This window comes from Crassostrea angulata, chromosome 10 (assembly GCF_025612915.1).
Source record: "Crassostrea angulata isolate pt1a10 chromosome 10, ASM2561291v2, whole genome shotgun sequence".
In the NCBI taxonomy this organism is placed as follows: domain Eukaryota; kingdom Metazoa; phylum Mollusca; class Bivalvia; order Ostreida; family Ostreidae; genus Magallana; species Magallana angulata.
Window position 1 is genome coordinate 4642166 of NC_069120.1, and position 22776 is coordinate 4664941.

The following is a 22776-nucleotide window of genomic DNA, read 5'->3' on the forward strand; positions in this document are numbered from 1 at the left end:
CCTTGAATGTCTTGTTATGGTGTATGTGAGGGTGTATTATTGAATTTTATCATCTCTACTGATGATAAACTGTCCTGTATTTATATCAACATTTAAAAAAAGGGGGGATATTTTCATGGAAACCTACAATATGCATTCGAAATTTTTCGCTTGTCGGAAAGGTGCGATTGCTTGTTAGATGATTTCACATGGGAACGAATGTCTGATGAAAGACGACTAAAAGTCGTACAAGTTAATAAGAAAAGTCTAACCCCTATCAAAATGGCGGAGATATGACGTCAGTGATAGAATCCGCTAAGTATCGTTTACTGTCAAATGTGCCAATTTTGGTATATTTTTTCCAGTCTTAAAGTATTGCTGCATAAATTTTGATCGTTATTCAACCTTCCACCATATTGGAATTGGGTATGTGTTTTATCAGACGTGCAAAATGTGTACAATTGATACCTCCCCATGGCCCCGTGTTGTAACAAACAATAATTCCTTTTCTTCAAATACTGAGCTGGCCTTTTCAAACAGAATTTATGCTATTGAAATAGTTGTAGAGTTCATTGGCGGATCCAGGGGGGGGGGGGGTTCCGGGGGTCGGAACCCCCCTTTCTCTGAGACATATGAATTTTTTGGAAAACTTGTAATGCCTATTTAAAGCCAATTTTTCCCATTTATACCATAAATACTTTAATTATTTCAAATAAATGCTTTTAAAATTGCTCATATAAAGAATTTCTTATGCGGGTTATGCTATTTTTCTGGAATGCTAGCTGCCTTAATACCTGAATCACAAACGAAGCCTCCCCCCCCCCCCCCCAACCCCCCATGAATCGGAAATTACGTTACAAAAATACCGTGTAAGGGGTTTATATGTAAACCATTATGTAAATGCACAACTTTTCACAACTTTCTTGAATATGATCGCCTCTGTACTAGTGCCGGGTGATGTTGCGCACCCATTACAGAGGTCACATCAAGTTCCCTGGGACGACTATTGCTTGTACCATTGTATTACACCATTGTATCTATTCAGCACATAAAGTATCCCCATTTTTTGTCATATCCTATCATTTAGACCTTTATTTAAGAAGGCAATCAATAGAAATCAAAATAGATAAATAGTTCAGAATTTAAACATCAAAGACATAAAAAAATTACCAAAAAATTTATATTTATAATAGCTTGTCGTAATAAGTCTGAATCATTTTTGTTTTTGTTTTTAGTGTTTCTTTCTATTCAGCATAATCGCACGTTCTCATTGCTGGAGACTTGTTTTTTTTTCTAAGGTTAGAAATTGTGCAAATCGTCCTTACCTAACCCAAAACGCTTAATAAATGCAGTGCACTCTGTTATTAAGATAGGTATGAAATACATGTAGATATTGACGAGATAACTGTTAATTAAATTAGATCACAGCTTCTGTTTTACAGTGTGGTGTGCTATCTGAACAATTTCCTATATATAGAGGTTGTAGACAAGGCGACCCGATTGCCCCATATCTTTTTATTCTTTGTGCAGAAATATTAGCTATCCTTATTAAACAAAATGTAAATATTAGAGGCATTGTAGCCAATGGAAAAGAACATAAAATATCCCAATATGCTGACGACACAACCTTGGTGCTTGATGGTTCTTCAGAATCCCTTTTTGCTGCTCTGGATACCATAGATCTTTTTTCAACTTTTTCAGGATTGCAGATAAATAGTTCAAAAACAAAAATTGTGTGGATAGGTTTAAAAAAATTTTCTAAACAAGTATACCATCATACAAGATGGAAACTGGAGTGGGGTTGTACAAAATTCAATCTGCTGGGAATAGAATTCTCTGTTGAGTTAGAAAAAATTGTTAGTCTAAACTATAGTGTTCAAATACCTAAAATCAAAGCTTTAATACAACAGTGGAAAAGGAGAATTCTGACTCCTTTTGGTCGAGTTACTGTAGTTAAAACATTACTTCTTCCAAAACTCAATCACCTTTTTATTTCCTTACCAAGTCCAGATAAAGAAATTATTTCTTCCCTTACCAATCTTTTTTATGAATTTATATGGAATTCAAAAATAGATAAAGTCAAGAGACAACTCATTACTCAAGACTAATTAAAAGGTGGTATTAAAATGTCGGATATTAACAATTTTTTAGTGTCATTAAAATGTTCATGGATAAAGAGGTTAACAAAAGATAACAAACCATGGACGGATATATTTTTAGACATTCATGGCAACAAAGTGGTAAAGCATTTGTTAGACTTTGGTGACAAATATGTACAAAATATAATAAATCATAGTAATAATTTTTGGAAAGATGTTTTACACTCATGGTTAAAAGTTTTAAGAACAATTGACTATTCATTATCTACAACAAATGTATGTGCTATGCCAATCTGGTACAATACAAATATATGTGTTGGTAATAAACCTATCATTGTTTATAATTGGTATGAACATGGTATTAAAACTATAGGTGACTTTCTAAATGAAGATGGTCAGTTTTTGAAACAGCATGATTTTGCACAAAATTATAGACTGTCTAATGTATGTACAATGCTATACAACAGTGTTATTAATGCATTATCTAGTTTTCTTAGATCTCAGTCTATAAAAAGATCTGATGTTAGAAAATATTACTATCCATACATTCCATTTTACTTTGAGTATGTTTTACTGTTTGAAAAATGTTCGAAAATCTTGTACAATCTTATTAATAGTAAAGATATTATACCAAGTTCCATTCAGAAATGGAACACTGAACTATCCATGCAACTAGAAATTAATGTTTCTGTTAAAGAGTTCTTTAAAGTATGTTTTAAAACAAGTGCTGATACCTCAGTACAATGGCTTCAGTACAGAATTCTTTTCAGAATGTTGCCTACAAAATACTATCTTAAAAAAATCAATGTAAGCACTGATGATTGTTGTTCTTTTTGCAAAGAAGATGTAGAAACAATTCAACATGTATTTATTAAATGTTTAGAAATACTGCCATTATGGAATAAACTCAGCATGCATATCTATTGTAAAACTACAAATAGAATTGGATTTAATGTTAATAATGTAATATTTGGTGAAATACCTCTAAATCAGGGTAACAAAGTTGTAAACTTTATAATTATGTATACCAAACAGTATATTTTTAACTGTTTGAAACAAAAAAAGATCCCTCACTTAAAGGGACTATTACAACATATTTATTTCAAATATAAGGTTGAAAGATACATATCAATTAAATCATGTGAAATGTTAAAATTTGACAAACAATGGTCAAACTGGAAAAATATTTTTGAAATTTAATTCTCCTGTAAACAATTAGAATGTGTTTCTGATATTTATGTGTGCAAGTGTATGAAAGGGTGTGTGAGTGCCAATAAATATTTGCTTTGTCTTTTTGAATTCCTTGTAATAATTATGAAAATGACAATAAAAATTTAATAAAAAAAACTGTTAATTAAATTTACGCATGGAAAACGTTCAAAAGGCCTTGTTTGTTGAAAAATAATGAATTTTGCACGTATTGATTATCATTAATTGGAACCCCCCCTTTTCCAAATTGCTGGATCCGCCTCTGAGTTAATAGCTAACTTTCGACGAAACCCATAACCTATCCCATTAGTGTAGAATTCTATATAAATTGACAACTTATTTATGTCCAAGTCGGTATAAATAAGGTCCAGTACAATAACTTTACGGTACATAGAATTACCGAAATACCCGGGATTTACCGAAATACCCGGTGAAAACACCAAAATACCCGGTGAAAACACCAGAATGCCCATTATTACGCCAAAAAGAGTGTATGTTTAGTATTTTATATAGATAGTTATTGTATATAAAATTAATTTTTTGAATAAATCAGCCGATTTTCGTTGTTATTGATTAAAATGCAATTCTTCCAAGAAAGACAAGTCTTTCATTAAATTTTCATATTATCATGTCAAATTATTATATGATATTAAAAAATAAAAGCTGATAAACTGTTATTTTTAATTCTTAGTTATTTTATTCTGGGAATAAAATTACACCCCTCTATTTGATTGAAAAGCAATTCATGCAAGAGTTATCGTTCTTAACCATGTTAACCCAATGTCTACACATGTTGAAAATTGCTATTTATGTCCAATTACTTACATTATCAAACTGAAAATTGGGGTAATACATATAAACACTTAGATTCAAACTATGATGTTAAATATTTGTGCTCAAATGAGGCATTTTGGTGTTTTTGAAGGGTATTTCGGTGTTTTCACCGGGCATTTCGGTAAATCACGGGTATTTCGGTAAATCTAGTTACCCAAAACTATAAAATAGAGTTAGCTACGGAGTTTGTAGCTTAAATTACCTACATAGCTTTATCTACCTAACTGAAGTAGGTTTATTTAGTTATTAAATCATACTTTTTCTCAATAGAACATTTGTACAAAAAGTCGCACTCAGATGCAGCAATAAGTTTCAACTTTGAACTGATCTGACTGAAAACAGATCATGAAAAAGTCACTGCTCTTTCAGCGCTAAAATTTATGAGGCTATGTATAACTTTGTTATGTGTGGCCAAATAGCTAATTCTTAAATGAAATAACATTAAAGTAATAAAGAAGAACATGAGTTCTGGTTAACATGAAAATTGGTAGGTAATAATTCAGCACAATGTGAAATTATCTCACATAATTTAAATATATCCATGCCTCATCGTACGCAAGGTGTCATACAGTAACTCGAACAACAGAAATGCATGTTTTGACTAAAACTGCTCAAAACCAGTGATGTTTTAACTATTTTTGCCCATGGTTGAATTTTTAAAAGTACACAGTACAAATATATGTTGACAGTTTCTTTTGACTTTTTTCTGTAAAATGCAGAATACATGTATCATATTATTCATAAGAGTAGCTAAATAAACCTACTTCAGGTAGGTAAATAAAGCTATGTGGGTAATTCAAGCTACGTAGCTAAATCTAGTGATTGTACTGGACCTGTTCAAGTTCAATTAGTGTATGTTATAATTACAACACTCTGTACAGTCAATGTTTGAAACATCTACTACCTGTGACAAATATATTACATTCATCTTGAAAGAAACCCATATTCAACAATTAAGTGCTTTATTTGCTGTTCATCTGGAAAATGATTTGGTATTGCAGAAAAAAATTACTTGTATGATAGCACCAGTGTCAGAATTTTGCCAACCAATACTTTTTATCTTTTGACTGTTTATCTATATATAACTGTCTCTATGCTGATATAAGATGATCTAGAGAATATTTAAGAGTGAAGGAAGTGACAAAAGTTTTAGGGAATTTGAGAAAAGATAATTTGAAAGAAAAGTCAATTTAATTTTAAGACTAAATCTTATGGCACCTTTATAGTTTCATTGTACAGAGGAACATTGAGCCTGATAAAAAATAAATGAATTGGTCAAGCTTCTCAAAATAGAATAGAGTCTCTGCTGGGTTGTCATCTTTGTGTTGTTGCAAACCATGATTTTAAGTACTTTTACTGACAATGCTGGGTAGTATGCATTCTTGTATATACATTTATATATACTAGTCATTTTATCTACAAAATGTTCCTTTTTTCAGGTGGAAGAAATAGAAAAAATGGATAAACCCGAGGATCTTCTCCTCCTTGATGTCATTGAGGTGATTTACCATTTCATTTTTTTTTTTAAATATTAGACAGAAGAATTTTTGTAACTTAATAGTGTAAATACGGTCATTGTTTTGTCTAACAAAACCGGCAGATCCTTGTCAATTGTCTTCTTCTGTAAATGATTGCACCAGAAAAAAATAATCCGTAGGCTTGCTGAATGTTTTTACCTATGTTAACTTTGTTTAATCTTTGTGAGATTTAACTTACCCGCTAGCTAAGAGAATTGCAGTAAACTTGTGCCTTCGCATAGTCTCTGGACTGTCTCCAATAAGGTTTTTCTAAAAATGTCCTGGCCTTGTTAAGATAACTCATTCTTTGTCAATATAAATTGATGTAGGTGGATGATGAGGAGAGTTACAGTGATTTGATCGGTGGGGAAGATGGACTGGAGACGGAAGATATCACAGAGAGTGAATATTTTGAGGAAGAAAGTGAAGGTAGGAAAAAAAAACACAGCTATTCATTTCATTTAAAGAAATTTTAATTTAAAAGTTCTTTCAATGCATCTTCATTATTAAAAAAGAAACATGAAAAGCATGTGTATAGAGTATGAAACATTTGAAGATGCCAACAGATATTAAGAGGCCTCTCAGTAAATGTGGACATCTCTACATCAAAAGTAAACAATGTTTATTTTTTGATATTTAGAGTTGAATATATTTCTGAAAATATATTTGCATGCTTTTTGACATTTTTGTGTAAGAACAATGCAAAGAAACAAATCTTATTTGAAAATTGGGGAATTTATTGTTCTATACATGCGTAAAGGACAAACCAGTGAAATAGTCTTTGTCTTGAATACTCCAAATGGATGACTGTACAAACAAGGTTTATCATCTACTCTTACTTATGAATAAACTCGGAAGAGAAACTAATGAATTGGAAAGCTTGGACATTAAGAGAGAAGATGGACATCAACCAAATAAAACAAACTTCATCACCAACTTATTATCACGTTTTCTGGGAGAAGTTTATGGGATTTATGAGAAGATTACACAGATAAGCCGTCATTCAGTCATAACGAGAAAAACAGTCAAACTGAACATGAGCTAGTGACTTTGAAGAAAAGAAAACAGTTTAAAACAGTTCTGCTGTACGGATCCAAGAGGATACCTTTGGATTGTTAAAGAAAACTTGGTGATCCACTCTTCATGTGCAACACTAAGAACATTTATACAGATGAACTGAAGAACATTTATAACAAGGAACTGAAGAACATCTAAGAAGGTAAACTGAAGAACATTTATACAGAGGAACTGAAGAACATTTATACAGAGGAACTGAAGAACATTTATACAAAGAAACTTATACAGAGGAACTGAAAAACATTTATACAGAGGAACTGAAGAACATTTATACCAAGGAACTGAAGAACATTTATACAGAGGAACTGAAGAACATTTATACAGAGGAACTGTAGAACATTTATACAGAGGAACTGTAGAACATTTATACAGAGGAACTTATACAGAGAAACTGAAGAAGATATAGGCCGAGGAACTGAAGAACACTTATACTGAGAAAATTAAGAACATATGCAACAAGGTGCTATGAAGAATAACTCTGGAAACACAGAGGAGGAACGTAACATCACCGAAAAAGGATAAATGGAAGTGGTTTAGGTGACCTGATGGTGTCCAGGGATTAAATCAACACAAGATGGGAGTGGAGACAGTATGTTATCAGAAGAGAGTTTTAAAGTTCACTATAGACCATGGATTGGACATTAAAGCCTTGCCAGTATTGCAGTTTTATAAAAAAAAACTAATCATGAGGAGGAAATCAAAGAAACAATTTCAAAACCAGAGAAAACTATACAGTTTTATGAAGAATTGTGACGATGTTAACCTGTTTTGACTTCACACATGATCATTTCCTGTTGGTAAGAAATAGATCAACCTCAGTAACTTGGCAGAACAACAGTAGCAGTTTTCTAATGTCCAGAAGTTAATGTTGGAAGTGTTTGTCAATCAGCGAAAAATATCTGTATCTGATGAGATAATATAAGACTTCCAACTCCAAATCGGTGATAAAAAATGACAATACACTGCAACCAAATGGAAAATAGCTACAGAAAAAGTGGAAGGATATTATACTGGAAGAATAGGCACATCATAGGCACAGAGTAACGACATCATACTGTTAAGTAGCCAAATCATAGGAGCACAGTAGCCCCTGATCCCGTCTGTTGTATAAAGTAAAACTCATGGACAAAGCAACTCAGTAGCAAAATACTTGTGATAATTGCACCTCTTGCATTTATCGGAGACTGAACGTGAAATACTGAACCAAGCACAGCAAATCAAAAAGCAGAGTTCATGTTAACATTGAATCATTTACCAAAAAATAAAGTGTAAAGCACTCCACTCTTTATCCATGTTCTTACATCTATCATTTTCACTCATGTCTGCCCTTTTCTCACTTTCATTCCATCTAATATTTATTAGGTTTTGCAGTGAAATGTGTGACTGAGGTTTTATGGAAAATGAGAAATGGTAAGTTAAAAGTAGAAAAAGTTCATTTATGAGTATTAATGACTACTTCTGTTTTGGCCAGTAGTGACGGAGGAATCACAAGAAGGTGTGGGGGAGTCCTTGGATGTGTATGTAGATGACACACAGGATGACCTTGATGCAGATATAAAGGACAGAGAAAAATCTGTAAACAGCAACACTGAAGAAGTTCAGTCCAGCAACAAGGCAGAGAATTCTAGCCAGAGATCCAGCAGCAGTGTCAAGAGATTGAACGATGACAGAAAAACCTCAGTGAAACTCAAGTCCAGCATAGTTAGTGTTGAGAGGCTCAAAAGCAGCACTGGGAAGAAGCCTGGGAGTAATAGTGGGCAGAGATCCAGCGGCAGTGGGCAAAAAATAAGCAGTGATGTTGATCACAAACCCGAAAAACCAAGCACCAGTGGGCTAAAACCAAGCAGCAAAAACCTGCCAAAGTCTAACAGCAGCAGCAACAAAGTTCAGAAATCAAGCAGCAGTAGCAAAGATGGGCAGAAAACTGAATCCGGCAATATGCAGAAAGCAAGAAGTTCTGGGCAAAAATCATGCAGTAGCAGTGGGCAGAAGTCCAGTGATGGTAGTGTGCAGAAATCTAGTGGTGGCAGTGGATCAAGATCAAGCAATGGTAATGGGCAGAAGTCAGGTGGTGGCAGTGGAGGCAATGGGCAGAAGTCCAGCAGTGGCAGTAGACACAAAAGTAGTGGTGGCAGTGGACAGCGGACAAGTTTAGGAAGTGGACAGAAGTCAAACAGCAGGCAGAGACAAAGAAGTGGGCATAGTGAAGAAAGGGAAGAAAAAGTGGACAGCAAAGTTTCCATGAACAGGTTTGGCTTGTATGACCATTGTTCAGATTAACTATGTTGCTTAATCTATTCAAATGCAAGTGCATGATCTTTTAATGCAGAAAACCTGTACCTGTACTTATATATGTGTACTTATTTCATAGTCTGCCCCAAGATGTTTATGCTACACTTTTTCTGAAATTATTTAATATTCATAAATACCTCAGTCAGGAATAAAACTATGTCAATTGAATAGTAGGAAGGAATCCCAAGATTTCTCTTTTGAATCGCCCCCTCTAGCTTGTTAGGTTTCAATACACGGCTAAAAAATGTGATGTCTACAGGGATTTTGTAGTAAAGCAGACCTGAATAATGACGTAAAATAATTGTGCATGGTATTCTGAGTGACTTCCTAATGGAGAAAGATGTCAAATTGTCAACATATCCCATTATAAATCTCTGTAAGAAATCTGTTTTTGTTCCTGAGAATATTTCCAAGTGAAAAATGATAAAGTGTCAATGAAATAATCTCGTTCATCAATATTAATTGCACCTCTTTCACAGGTATTTGTTTTTTTATTTAAAATCGTCAAAATGTGCGGCAGAAATATCTTGAGACAGACTATAGTTTACTAAAAATGTTTTGGTAATGTATAATTATGGGGCAGTTGTATACATACAGAACTGAATGTTTCTTATACATTGTTGTAAAATAAGTACACATATGCAAGTAGATATATAACCAGCTTTATTCATCAGTTTGTATTTTCTCTTTGCTTTTATTTCAGATTTCAAGTACTTGTACATTTGTATTTGACATGAATTTGCAAAAATATTAATTGTAAGAAGGGAAACGTTATTTTGAATGTGTGTATTTCTTACTTTTTGTTTCCCCCCAAAATACAACGTAAGGCAACTTTGAAATATACTGAAAAAGGATTACATGTACTTAGAGAAAGAAGACATATCTGTGCATAGCATCATAGATACTTTTACATTCTTGCATCCATCTAAGGTACAAGAACAGGAATGAGAAATCTTTATTTTTTATGAGATTAGTTGATCAACCAAAAAATCAATCGCTGGGAACTTCAATGGAAGGTGACGTCATTATTAATGTCAGGATTTTTTCACCTGTATCAACCTGTTTGAATTATCAGAGAGCCTGTCAGATGAGCAGTTTGGATATGGTATCATTATGCAACAGATTTATTTTACTCACGAAAAAGGTGAATGAAAGAGAACTTGTCAGGCACACCTGGAGGGAAGTCACGAGGACACGTATGACAATCCTTGTGGGAGATTGTATTGGGTGTACTCAGCAATCCCATAATGTTCAGAGGTGAAATAATTATACTACAAAGAACATTTACCAAAAAAATGCAGGGGAATTAACTCATGAAGAATAAATTGAAAGACTTCAGGTAGATAACTAAACTACTCTTAATAGCAAAGCGAAGGCACACTCAGCTTTTATTGGTCTCCCTGATATCAGTTCTTGGAATGGTCTTAGAGGCTGATGTATCATCCATCCAGAGGACTCATCCTGAATCACCCACTGACAGTGTTTTGTTTGCATCAATCTTTGAACAACACAGGGGTATATTGAACTAGTCCAGGCACTGCCAAGAATCATTGATTCTCTTATGAATTATTTTCTTGTCTTATTTATTTCTAGTTTCCAAAGGGAATGCCCATTAGATTTAGACCTATGGTACTGCTGGCTTTTTCTATCAATATTAACATGCCATTGCTGAGAAACAGCAGGTTTGATGACAACAGTGGAAGAGAAGGATGAAGAGTATGTTGGCAGACCTTATGATGAACTACAGATTTGAAAGTACTAAGAAGAAAGCTTCCAAACCAGTTCTTGGTGAATTAGATAATTGTTTGATTTTGGTATAGAGTTGACTGTTAAAGTGATTTCATTAACATGCTAAAGCATCAAATGTGACAATTGTACCCCTACTGAAGAAGAACTGCAGATACTTGTAGTAGATAAAGAAACAAATCATTCCCAATAAGGAACGATTTTAATCCATGAATGAGATTTTGTTTGTGTGTCTAAAAGGAATAAGAGATGACCCCTATCCTCCAGATGAGTCTATTATAAGATGACCTGTTATCCAGCAACAAGGAATGAATAATCATTTAATTGTGAATTCTAATGTAATAGGACTCAGTAAATTGCTGCAATCTGATCCTCACCATGTCTTCAAATCAGTGAGTTAAAGGCAATCCTGGCCAACCGTTGATAATATTGTGGGGTGGAGGCAATCCTGGCTAGTAAAGGCAGGTGAAGGCATTCCTTGCTAACCAGTGCTGATATAGATATATAAAGGCAATCCTTGCTTACCAGTGCTGATATAGATATATAAAGGCAATCTTTGCTAACCAGTGCTGATATAGATATATAAAGGCAATCCTTGCCAACTGTTGCTAATCAAAAGGAGTGAAGGCAATCCTTGCCAACCATTGCTAATAAAAATAGGCAAAGACAATTCCTTCCAGCCAATGCTGATATAGAGAGACAAAGGCAATCCCTACCAATGGTTGCTCATATAGAGGTGAACAGTGTTAAAATATCAATAAGTCTAAATTGCCCTCCTTTGCCAATAATTCAGATCTATATTTATTTCATCCTAATTTAACAGAAATGATGTAAATAAAGGTGATGGATATTTTTTATTCATTAAAAGTGTTTGCACCTGTCAACCAGTTTGAGAAACTTGCTGTATCCATGTTTTAGTATCCAATGTTTGAATCAAGTGATTCTTGGTTTCCATCTACTTAAGTTTGATTTTTGCTATCCCGCCTGTCCACCTTTTAAAGAGAGGTGATGTAGTCAGTTAGTGTTGGAGTAATGCAGCAGATGATCCATGTCATGCAAATGTTGAGACTGTCTTCATCCAAGGAGCTATAGTGTTGAGATAAGTGTAAAGGCAGAGCCACCATTCCTATGAAAGAACATCTATGTATGGCCCGCTAATTTGGATATGTTGGTTTTTAAAGTTGGACAAAAGTTGTTCACATAGAATTTTTGCTCTCATTAGTACAGAAATGACAGAATAAAAGAGGGGATTGCCACTAATGGAGCTTGAAATCCAAACATTCGTTATAAGCATTTGTTACAAAGGCTTTAGATGAGAATTATTAAAGATGGGTAGAGGGGATCATACAAGTCCATGAAGCAGTGTAAACACAGGAGAAGAGTCAGAAGTGTTACAGAAATCTAAAAGAGAGATTTGCTATAGTAAAAGACAAAGTACACACTTTGTTGGAGTGTAGATCTGGACAGGGTTTGATGGATCACTGAACAGTGGGAGATGATGATACATTGCTCCCACGGCTCTAAGGCTTTGAATATTGGGACGCTGTTACACTCATGGACAGGATTTGTAAAACTGATTTACCTGCTTAATGTGATCATTTAAATGGAATTGATTGGAAAAGATTGTCTTGTTTGTTTCTTAATGTACTAAAAGCTCAAGTAAATTTGAGTTTTGACACGTTCTTGTTAATATGCCCTTAGTGAACATTGGAATTCACATTATTGGCACAATTCAGGTGTGGAGTACAAATTGTTACGCCTATTGGTTTCATTAATTCATCTATTGGACCTTAGGGATTTGGAAAGAGTTGGCGGAAAACTTATTTATGACCTCATACAAAGTTGATTGAAAGGTGACTTTGCAGTAGATACAGAATCTTTTGAAAGCTGGCAACATGTGGCAAGAAAAATGTAAAGTAATCTGTTTGTCAATAAATCTTGGTGTGATACTTGAGACCATAAAAAAAACTTCATGGTAGAATTTGCTCTTTTAAGTAACAAACATGTATTTCAGTAATTCTGTAACCAGAATGCATTTAAATTTGAGAAATTAATTTTGTGAAATAATTTGGTTTCACCCATTATTTTTCAGTTCTGCATCAGAGGATAATAGTGGGGCGGTTCCAGGTAATGCCTTTTTGTATTGAATATAAATATCCGTAACTCATTTAAAAGTCTCTTCACTTTGTGTTGCTAGGACATTTTATAAATAAATGATAAAATAAAACTCCACCCAGATAAGAAGACTTTAAATGATTTCTGTTTTTTATTCCCTATTGTAGTGCCGTCTTGCAACCTTTGGGTCAGTGGGATTAATTCCTCCACCAGGGCCAATGATTTGAAAGCTCTCTTCAACAAACATGTCAAGGTAACCCTTCATTTTTACTAAGCATTTCTATTTCACATGTACAGCTATTCAGTAATGTTGTATCAGTTTCATGCCACAAGCAGTACATAAATATTTATCTAAGGGGGTTCTACTGGTAGTGACAATCTTATTGTAAGCAGGGCAGAGATAAACAACAATAGGGGTGTAGGATTATTTTTGTTGTCCCTTGTAATGAGGCGTGTATGCTGCTATACACTAGTACCATTAGTGAGAGGGCTTATATAGGCTATGACGGATACTAAATCTTGTTGATATTTGGTTTATCAATGAAATATGTTTTAATGAAAAAAATGAAACAGGTACCAGTGTTAAGATATGTGAAAATAAAAACTTTTTTAAACCTTCCATTTAAGATTATGTGACAATGCTTGGAAGAAATTTTCTTTTGATTTGATTAGTTGGTTAATAGATTGAGTAAGTAAAGTAAGGAAGATGAATTAAATCATTGATAGGAGCATCCTTCTGCAAAGTGTCTTGAGCAAGTTGATTGTCTTTAGGGGAGATGGAGTATAGTTCTGTTATGATGATGTAGCAAGGTTGATGGTTTTGTTGTAGACTGTAGCTGCTATGATTATGACCAGTCTTTCTTGTTGTAGGTGGTAGCTGCTACGATTATGACCAGTCTGTTTTGTTGTAGGTGGTAGCTGCTAAGATTATGACTAGTCTGTGTTGTCGTAGATTGTAACTGCTAACATTATGACCAATCTGTCTTGTTGTAGGTGGTAGCTGCTAAGATTATGACCAATCTGTCTTGTTGTAGGTGGTATTTGCTAAGATTATGACCAATCTGTCTTGTTGTAGGTGGTATTTGCTAAGATTATGGCCAATCTGTCTTGTTGTAGGTTGTAGCTGCTAAGATAATGACCAGTCTGTCTTGTTGTAGGTGGTAGCTGCTAAGATTATGACCAGTCTGTCTTGTTGTAGGTGGTAGCTGCTAAGATTATGACCAATCTGTCTTGTTGTAGGTGGTATTTGCTAAGATTATGACCAATCTGTCTTGTTGTAGGTGGTATTTGCTAAGATTATGGCCAATCTGTCTTGTTGTAGGTTGTAGCTGCTAAGATAATGACCAGTCTGTCTTGTTGTAGGTGGTAGCTGCTAAGATTATGACCAGTCTGTCTTGTAGGTGGTAGCTGCTAAGATTATGACCAGTCTGTCTTGTTGTAGGTGGTAGCTGCTACGATTATGACCAGTCTGTCTTGTCGTAGATTGTAGCTGCTAAGATTATGGCCCCTCTGTCTTGTTGTAGGTGGTAGCTGCTAAGATTATGACTAGTCTGTCTTGTTGTAGATTGTAGCTGCTAAGATTATGACCAGTCTTTCTTGTTGTAGGTGGTAGCTGCTAAGTTTATGACCAATCTGTCTTGTTGTAGATTGTAGCTGCTAAGATTATGACCAATCTGTCTTGTTGTAGGTGGTAGCTGCTAAGATTATGACCAGTCTTTCTTGTTGTAGGTGGTAGCTGCTAAGATTATGACCAATCTGTCTTGTTGTAGGTGGTAGCTGCTAAGTTTATGACCAGTCTTTCCTGTTATAGATTGTAGCTGCTAAGTTTATGAACAATCTGTCTTGTTGTCATACTTGCCAACTGACCCGATTTCGTCGGGTCACACCCGATTTTTCAACCCTTCACCCGATTATTTTTTATGACCCGGCGGGTCATGCTTTTCACCCGATTTTTGTCGAACAACCCGAAAATCTCCCGATTTCCGGATTTGGTTCGTAAATTACGTTGCGCGTTTGACTTCCAGTTATGAACCCAAGCTGAGCTTGGATTTACGTAACACGTAAACAATGCCGATGGCTATAACAGACACATTATGTGTAATTATTATCGTGAGTTGTTTTGACTAAGCGAATGTTTAAATCATTAAGTGTGATGGCTTCCAATAAGAAAAGGTCTTCATCGGGGCCAGCGGAATCAAAACCAACAAAAAGAAAACGATATTTTTGTACCTATCAACATATCTGGGAAAATGAATTCCCATAAGTAAAACAAAGTAATCGAGTACAAAACGAGGCTTTTATGTTCTATATAACGCACATTTGAATATTGGATTTTGTGCCCAAAATGATCTGACTAAACATTAAAAAACGCTAAGTCATGTATAGGATGCTTTTTAATACACATAACTCTTCCAAGTCACTTACAACTGTCATGCCATCATTTACAGAGTTCAAAAGCAAGGTTAAGTAGCAGAAACTCTTTTTGCATTTTTTTTAGCTGAACACAACCTACCATTTTCTGTGTCAGATCACTTTGCAAAATTCAAAATCATCAACTGTTAGTTAAAATGCTTCTTTGCAATAAAGCATTACACATAAGTTTTTAACACATATTTCTATTGTATATACGTATGAAATGCATGGTAAATATGTCGTGAATGTCGTTACGCGCTATGACCAGATTTTTTACTTTCCAAATCTGGTCATGACCAGATTTTCACATGTTGGAGGTTGGCAAGTATGCTTGTTGTAGATTGTAGCTGCTAAGTTTATGACAAATCTGTCTTGTAGTAGATTGTAGCTGCTAAGATTATGACCAATCTGTCTTTTTGTAGGTGGTAGCTGCTAAGTTTATGACCAGTATGTTTTGTTGTAGGTGGTAGCTGCTAAGATTATGACCAGTCTGTGTTGTTGTAGGTGGTATTTGCTAAGATTATGACCAGTCTGTGTTGTCGTAGATTGTAGCTGCTAACATTATGACCAGTCTGTCTTGTTGTAGGTGGTATTTGCTAAGATTATGACCAATCTGTCCTGTTGTAGGTGGTATTTGCTAAGATTATGGCCAATCTGTCTTGTTGTAGGTGGTACAGTAAAACTTGTTGAAACCGGATGTTGTGCATTCCGGCATGTTGTCCAATCCGGTCAAAATTATTCAGTCCCTTGACATTTTCCTATCATTTTATGCTTAAATAATGTTGTGCAATCCAGATCTTGTCTATTCTGTAAACCATCCGCGATGTATAGATATGACTCCTTATAATTAGTGAGAGTTATATCTCGTAATCTGGCCACTTATCAATCGGCCTCTCATCAATTGGCCTTATGCAGAATAATTACTGCTCAATTATAGAGCAATTTTCCATCGTTGCTATTGATTTTAACCACTGTAAATATTATTATCCAAACTCTCAACTCATTTTAGTTTATACCATTAACTCTTGTTATCAATAAATACGTATTTTTAAAGCCAAAATTAGATCATTTAGATTATACTTCACCCCATTTTTTTCAGGTGTTGATTCTGGATACCGCAAGAGTAAGACCAAAGATAATGTTTGTAATGCCCGTAGTACAAACAGAGTGACATTTTTATCTGTCAAAATGCTCCATTCTTGATGAAATTTTTGTGAATTTAAAATATTTATCCATTGTTCCCCTGCATAAAAACAGTTCTTGCCATTACGTAATCAACCACCTGTTGACTTGTCGCGTGGTCAATGTTTGTTTAGCAATTTCCATGCACTTGTCTTTTGTCTTCTCAGTTTAATCGGGTGTTGAAAAATTATCGATGATTTGATTGAAAAGGTATTTCCATTGTACGTATTCTGTTATGCAATTAATTGTTTTCCAAATAAAAAAAAGGAAAATTAGCGCTGTAATCACGATCGAGGATGACTAAAATATTTCAGGAGAAATATGAAAATTTTGAAGAATAGACGATCAAGACCTACTGCATTAAATACTAAAATTAATTTCCAACAGTGTCCCCCAAATTGGATGTTGCCCAATCCGGCCAAATTTCTCAGAACCACCCTTCACTGGATTAGACAAGTTTTAATGTATTTGCTAAGATTATGACCGGTTTCTCTTGTTGTAGGTGGTGGCTGCTAAGATTATGACCAATGCCAGGAGTCCTGACAGCAGCTGTTTTGGGTACATCATATTGTCATCAATAGAGGATGCCAAGAAGTGCATAGCAAGTCTGAACAACACCAAACTGAATGGGAATACTATCAGTTTAACATTTGATAAGGTAAACCAAGTTCTCTCTTTTCAGTACACCTATATGTAAATACATATAATATTCACACTAATCTTTTGTCACACTCATCTGACAGCAGTGATTTGTTCATTCTCCATCATTCTTATTGAACCAAAAGATAATTCATATGGACTTTTTTTCCACCTTAGCCAAAAGTTGAACTTCCGAAGTCACAGTTATCAAACTCCAGTGAGACTGCTGTAGAAAAACGTAAGATTTTCTATGATATCTTAATTTACATTTTGTCGCATTCTTTATCCTGGGAAAAAAATTAAAATAATAAGTGGTGCAATAGAAAAAGAAACTGTTTTGAGACATTCATGTATTGTTTAACCATTGTTATTTGTGAATTGAGAAAAAAAATTCTTTTCTTACATTTGAGATGTCATTTGTTCAGAATGTGATGATATATGATACTTGGTTTTATTTGGTCTTTATGTGTATTGCAGCAAAAGAAGCTGTTAAAAAAACTGTATCCAAAACTTCAAGTAATACTATAAAAGTAAACAAAACACAAGGCAGAACCATTACCAAGACAAAGGTCACTGATGTCAAAGGTCAGACACAGAAACCCGAAAATTGTCAAACCGACAAGAAATCCGGTGACATGAGGCCCCGACCAACACAGAAAACCAGAGACAACAAGAGAGATAAACCTGCAGCAGGTCAGATCAGTAAATGTATCATTGGATTATTTATATGGTAAAAAAATAAAGAATAAAAGAGGTATATACATTCATACATCATGTTTACTTTTCAATATAGCAGGAAAACCTGAATCAGAGAAAAAGAAGGAGGTCAAAGGATCCAAAATTATCTCCCTGAGAAGCAAAACAAATGAGAAAGGGTCCAAGATTATCTCCCCGAAAAGCAAAACAAATGACAGAGGATCCAAGATTATTTCCCTTAAGAGCAAAAGCAACGAAAAAGGATCTAAGATTATCTCCCTTAAGAGCAAAAGCAACGAGAAAGGATCTAAGATTATCTCCCTTAAGAGCAAAAGCACTGACAAGGCTGGTGAGGGTCGGATATCTTCCAGGGACCGCAGTGTAAGCAGTAAGGACCAGGGAGACAAACCCCGTAGGGTAATTCATCTGAACTGGAAGCCTGGGGGTGGGGAAGGCAGGGGCTGGCAGTCTAGCTCGGGCTGGATGAGGAACCACAGGATTGGCTACTTCAAGTCTCGCAGTGCAATGTCTCACTCTTACGATCAGGTAGGGAGATTTGGTTGATAGAATTGCAGCAAAAGTCAGAACGAGGGGGAAAGTTAATGAAAAATTAGCCTTAAACTAAGCAAATTTAGCGGTAGTTTAAAATGATTGTTTAGACGTATTATGTTTGTCTTTTGTTGGGATACTGATAGCTATTTAAAATCTTTATTGATTTTTTCAAGCAGCGTAACAGATTGTCTCCTTTTCGCACCACTCAAGTTGTCGACAAAAGTTGGAGACTAAAGGATCTTCACATCAAACAACGGGCCGAGGCATACAAGCTAGAACAAGAGAGAGATGAAATCAGGTACTATTTTTTGTGGAATATCATTTTTCATCAAGTATATCTTATTCCCTGTGCAAAAGAAAAATGATTTTTAAATGAAATACATATTTATATCATGCAATTCCAGTTTGGATTGAAGTCATTGCTATTTGTTTATTTTGTTGAAGGAAAGCAACAGAAGAAATGGAGTGGAGGAAGCAACAGGAGCAGATTCGTCTGGAACAACTGGATCTGGAGCGGCGGGAGAGAGAGTGGGAGGAACAGCAGCTTCTGGAACAGATCAGGTGACCCTAGTGTGCATGTTTTATATGTAAGATAAACACCACACAGGCTGGAAGGTCCCATTGTGTGCCTGTTTAGAATGTACTGCTAACACTAAACTTACCATGATATTTATTTGTATATACATACCTGTTGAAAAAAAAAAACATTAAAAAGAGAGGGAATTCTTTGTAAAATTTATGACACCATTCTTATGTCATTTTGTTTTTTCACAAGAAGAGAGGAAGAGGAAAGACTTAGATTTGAAGAGGAACAGAGGATTGTAGTATTTGAGGAAGAGCAAAGGCGTTTAGTTGCGGAAGAAATGAGGATCAGGGAAGAAGAAAGAATGAGGTTCATAGAGCCAGTGTAAGTAAATTTAATGTTTTAATTGTGTTCAGATTAATATCCACGGTACTACATAAAATGGACATAAAAAGCTTGATGGCTGTCTTCCTTCTTTAGATACAATGAGCAAGACAGGTTTGTTGATAACAGATGGTCTCCTCAGGATGGAGACAGGTTTAGGGAACCAGGGAATTCCCCAGATGACAGGCCTCGGGGCCAGCATAGAGATAAGGGGAGAGGATATCAGGCACATCATGAAGATAGGAAGCACAGAGACAGACACAGTGCAGAGCGGTATGAAGCCAGGAAGAAAGAAGAGCGAGAACGGGAAAAGCAAAGGTATAGAGCAGAAGTATTTACTAGTATAATAGTTTTATTTCCAATTTTTGGCCCAGAGGGCATACAAGAGTACAGTTATTAGAGAGAAATTTCTAAAAGGGATTCTACCTACAAATAATCCATACAAATACATGAACATGCAACAGCTGGGCAAATGTACATCAGTATGTCATAATAGATACCTCTTTGGATTATTGGCATATGTTGAGAATACAGAATATATTTTGTTTTTAAATAGGAAAGAAAGAGAACGTCAGGAAAGGGAAAGAAGAGATAGAGAGAAAAGGGAGAAGGAAAGACAAGAGCAGCTAGAGAGGGAGAGACAAGAAAGAGAGCGTAAGGAACAGGAGCGTCGGGAGAGAGAAAGACTGGATCAGGAGAGGCGGGAGAGGGAACGACTGGAGCGGGAAATGAAAGAACAAGAGAGGCGAGACCGGGAAAAGCTAGAAAAGGAGCGACAGGAAAGGCTCAGGCTGGAGAAGGAGAAGGAGGCTCAGGAAAAAGAAAAACTCGAACTGGCAGAGCGAGTCAAACAACTGGAGAGGGAGAATGAAGAAATACGAATAAAAGAAAATAAAATCAAAGAAGAATTGAGGTAAGTCTACCTGCGGTCATCTCTATTAAATTTCTTTTTGATGTGTTAAATTTATAATGGCAAAGAAAATGCCTATAACTTATGTCATCATTTTTTATATTAAATATATGAAATATGTGTACTGTTATAATTAATTTTCACCCATTTAAAGACTTGAAAAAGAAGAACATGACCGAATTAGGCGGGAATCCCTGAAGAGAACCTACGAACCCAGAGGTCACCGAGAGGACTACCCAGCCCAAGTCAAGAGACAAAACATGTCAGAAAACAGATACAGCTCTCAGTAAGTCTTCACAAAAAATCTTGAATCCTAAATTCTCTACAATAAATAATGATTTATGAAGTAGTGGTTAAATTTTTGATCTTAGTTGCAAGCAACACTTTTTCACTATACAAATCATAAATATTCATACACAGTGTACCTCCAAATGGAAATGTACATACATAAAAACATGTTTTTTGTAGAAATTCTATAATATCTAAATCTTTTGATACTAAATTTGCTAAACTGGTTTACTTTATTTCAGATCGGACAGAGGTTATGATAACTATCAATCCACTGACCACCAACGACGAAACTTCAACCGCACGGACGACCAAAGGGAGGTGTATCTGGAGCACCGTGAAATTGCCTACTCCAAAGATCAGACTGACTATGATGAAAGGGAAAGATACAACAAGTTTGCAGGGGAAAGAACTGTTACTGTGTACAGAAAGTTTGACAATGATCAGTATGATCGAATCAGTAACTCTTCAGCCCCAAGTGGGTATGAACGCAGCAAAAGTGATTATAGGCGTGACCATGATCGATATCATGATTCCCTGAATAATCACAATAGAAACCGTGAAGTTCAAAATCCACATACAAGTAAAACCAACAGCAATTACAATCGTCCAAGAAATGACAACAAGGGGGAAACAAGAGGGACCTCGTACACAAAAGGTCATGGTTCAGGTAACAGTCATGGCTATGGCAGGGGGATGGAATCCAGCAGCAACCATGGATACAGCAAAGGCATAGATCAAGGTCGTAGTCACGATAGAAATAAAGGTCGTGGAAAAAAAGACTATGTTGACTACAAGTCTTCTAGTAAACGAGACTCTTACAAATCACCAGAGGTTTCAAATAAAAGTAAATTGACTACAGAGAGGAAGGATGTTTCTAAGGGTCGCTCTACGGATGATCTGTGGAGGAATGCTGGGTATGGGAAGACAACACCCTCCAATCGAGACCAGGGCGGTTACAGTGGGTCATCGGGGGACAGGGGACCAGTGGAGGGAAATTACCCAGGCAGCAACACACAGTCAACCTGGTCACAGAGGGGACGCAACTCTTCGTCCCATGTTAGAGCAGGTAATAGTACATGCATTTTCAGATGTTTTAAATCAACTTAACGGTAATTTAAATTTTGAAATTTACATAAATTGTTTAATTTTGAAATTAATGTGAATTTTTCCATACTTAAGGAGGTGATTATCAACCAAATCAACCTGCACTTTCCATGAAAACTGACAGCAAAGGTCCTGGGGCTTGGGGTAATGGGACAGGCTATTCAGTTCAGGGTGCTTCCATGCCACAGACGAGAATGAGCACTTCATTTGGCAGCGGCAATGAGAGAATGAATCCAGGCAATGTTCAAGACATGCCAGTGCAGCAATCAGTGATGTTTCAAGATGGTCGGCTGAGTAATCCCTCTGTAAGCATGCCTTACCCCATGATGTCCGTTCCCCAGAGAAATTCTGGACCCAGCATGATGCCACATCCAAATCCAAACATCATTCCTCAGCCGCAGCCCTCAGTGGGCATGGTGCCTCATCCCCAGGAACAGGGGGTTCAACCAGGCTTTGTTAATGTGACTTATAAGTATTACACACCAGGGAGACCATTTTGATGAGTTTCCCATCGTTCTGAAATAGCAGCTATGATAATTACTTTTGTGTTTGGATGATTTGCAAAGGATGTACAATTGATTGAACAATTGAATTATTTTAATCAAAATATTAATTTGAATTATTTTATTGTGTTAATTATTAATAAAAGGAAAGGAATCCTAATCTTAACTTTTCAATTCTAGATACCTTGTATAAAGACAAGGTATCCACTATCCAGTACATATGGGGGAATTGATGAGGGATATTATTATGCCCCCCTTCGAAGAAGGGAGGGTATATTGCTTTGCTGCTGTCTGTCGGTCCACCAACAGTTTCCGTTCATTTTCTTTGCAAAGGATAAACATATTGAAATTTGGTATATAGGTTTATCGTGATAATATCTAGGTCAATTTCGATATTGGGTTCAATCGAGCAATTTTCGACACAGTTATGGCCCTTGGACTTATAAAATTCGAGTTATTTGCAGTTTCCGCTCATTTTCTTCGCATAGGATAAACATATTGGAATGAAATTTGGTGCACAGGTTTATCGTGATAATATCTAGGTCAAGTTTTATATTGGGTACGATTGAGCAATTTTCGACAGAGTTATGGCCCTTACACTTAGAAAAATTCGAGTTATTTGCAGTTTCCGCTCATTTTCTTCACAGAGGGTGCACATATTAATATGAAATTTGGTATGCAGGTTTATTTAAATAATATCTAGGTCAAGTTT

At 35.6% G+C, this 22776-nt stretch overlaps 1 protein-coding gene across 5 annotated transcripts; it reads left to right on the forward strand.

Moving 5' to 3' along the window:
* Positions 1 to 256: 256 nt before the first annotated feature.
* Positions 257 to 22224, forward strand: LOC128165663 (trichohyalin-like). 5 transcript variants are annotated; one of them, XM_052830423.1, is made up of 18 exons: positions 257 to 405; positions 5561 to 5620; positions 5968 to 6067; positions 8187 to 8964; positions 12846 to 12880; positions 13036 to 13121; positions 16965 to 17120; positions 17279 to 17339; positions 17579 to 17794; positions 17895 to 18343; positions 18523 to 18647; positions 18794 to 18910; positions 19125 to 19256; positions 19353 to 19574; positions 19813 to 20169; positions 20321 to 20452; positions 20697 to 21523; positions 21637 to 22224. In XM_052830423.1, the coding sequence occupies exons 2-18, from the start codon at positions 5579 to 5581 to the stop codon at positions 22059 to 22061; spliced, it is 4260 nt and encodes a 1419-aa protein (XP_052686383.1). In that variant the 5' UTR covers positions 257 to 405; positions 5561 to 5578; the 3' UTR covers positions 22062 to 22224. The 5 variants fall into 5 exon arrangements, with proteins under 5 accessions (XP_052686383.1, XP_052686385.1, XP_052686384.1 ...); XM_052830425.1 differs by having other exon boundaries at positions 19128 to 19256; XM_052830424.1 differs by having other exon boundaries at positions 18526 to 18647.
* Positions 22225 to 22776: the final 552 nt, after the last annotated feature.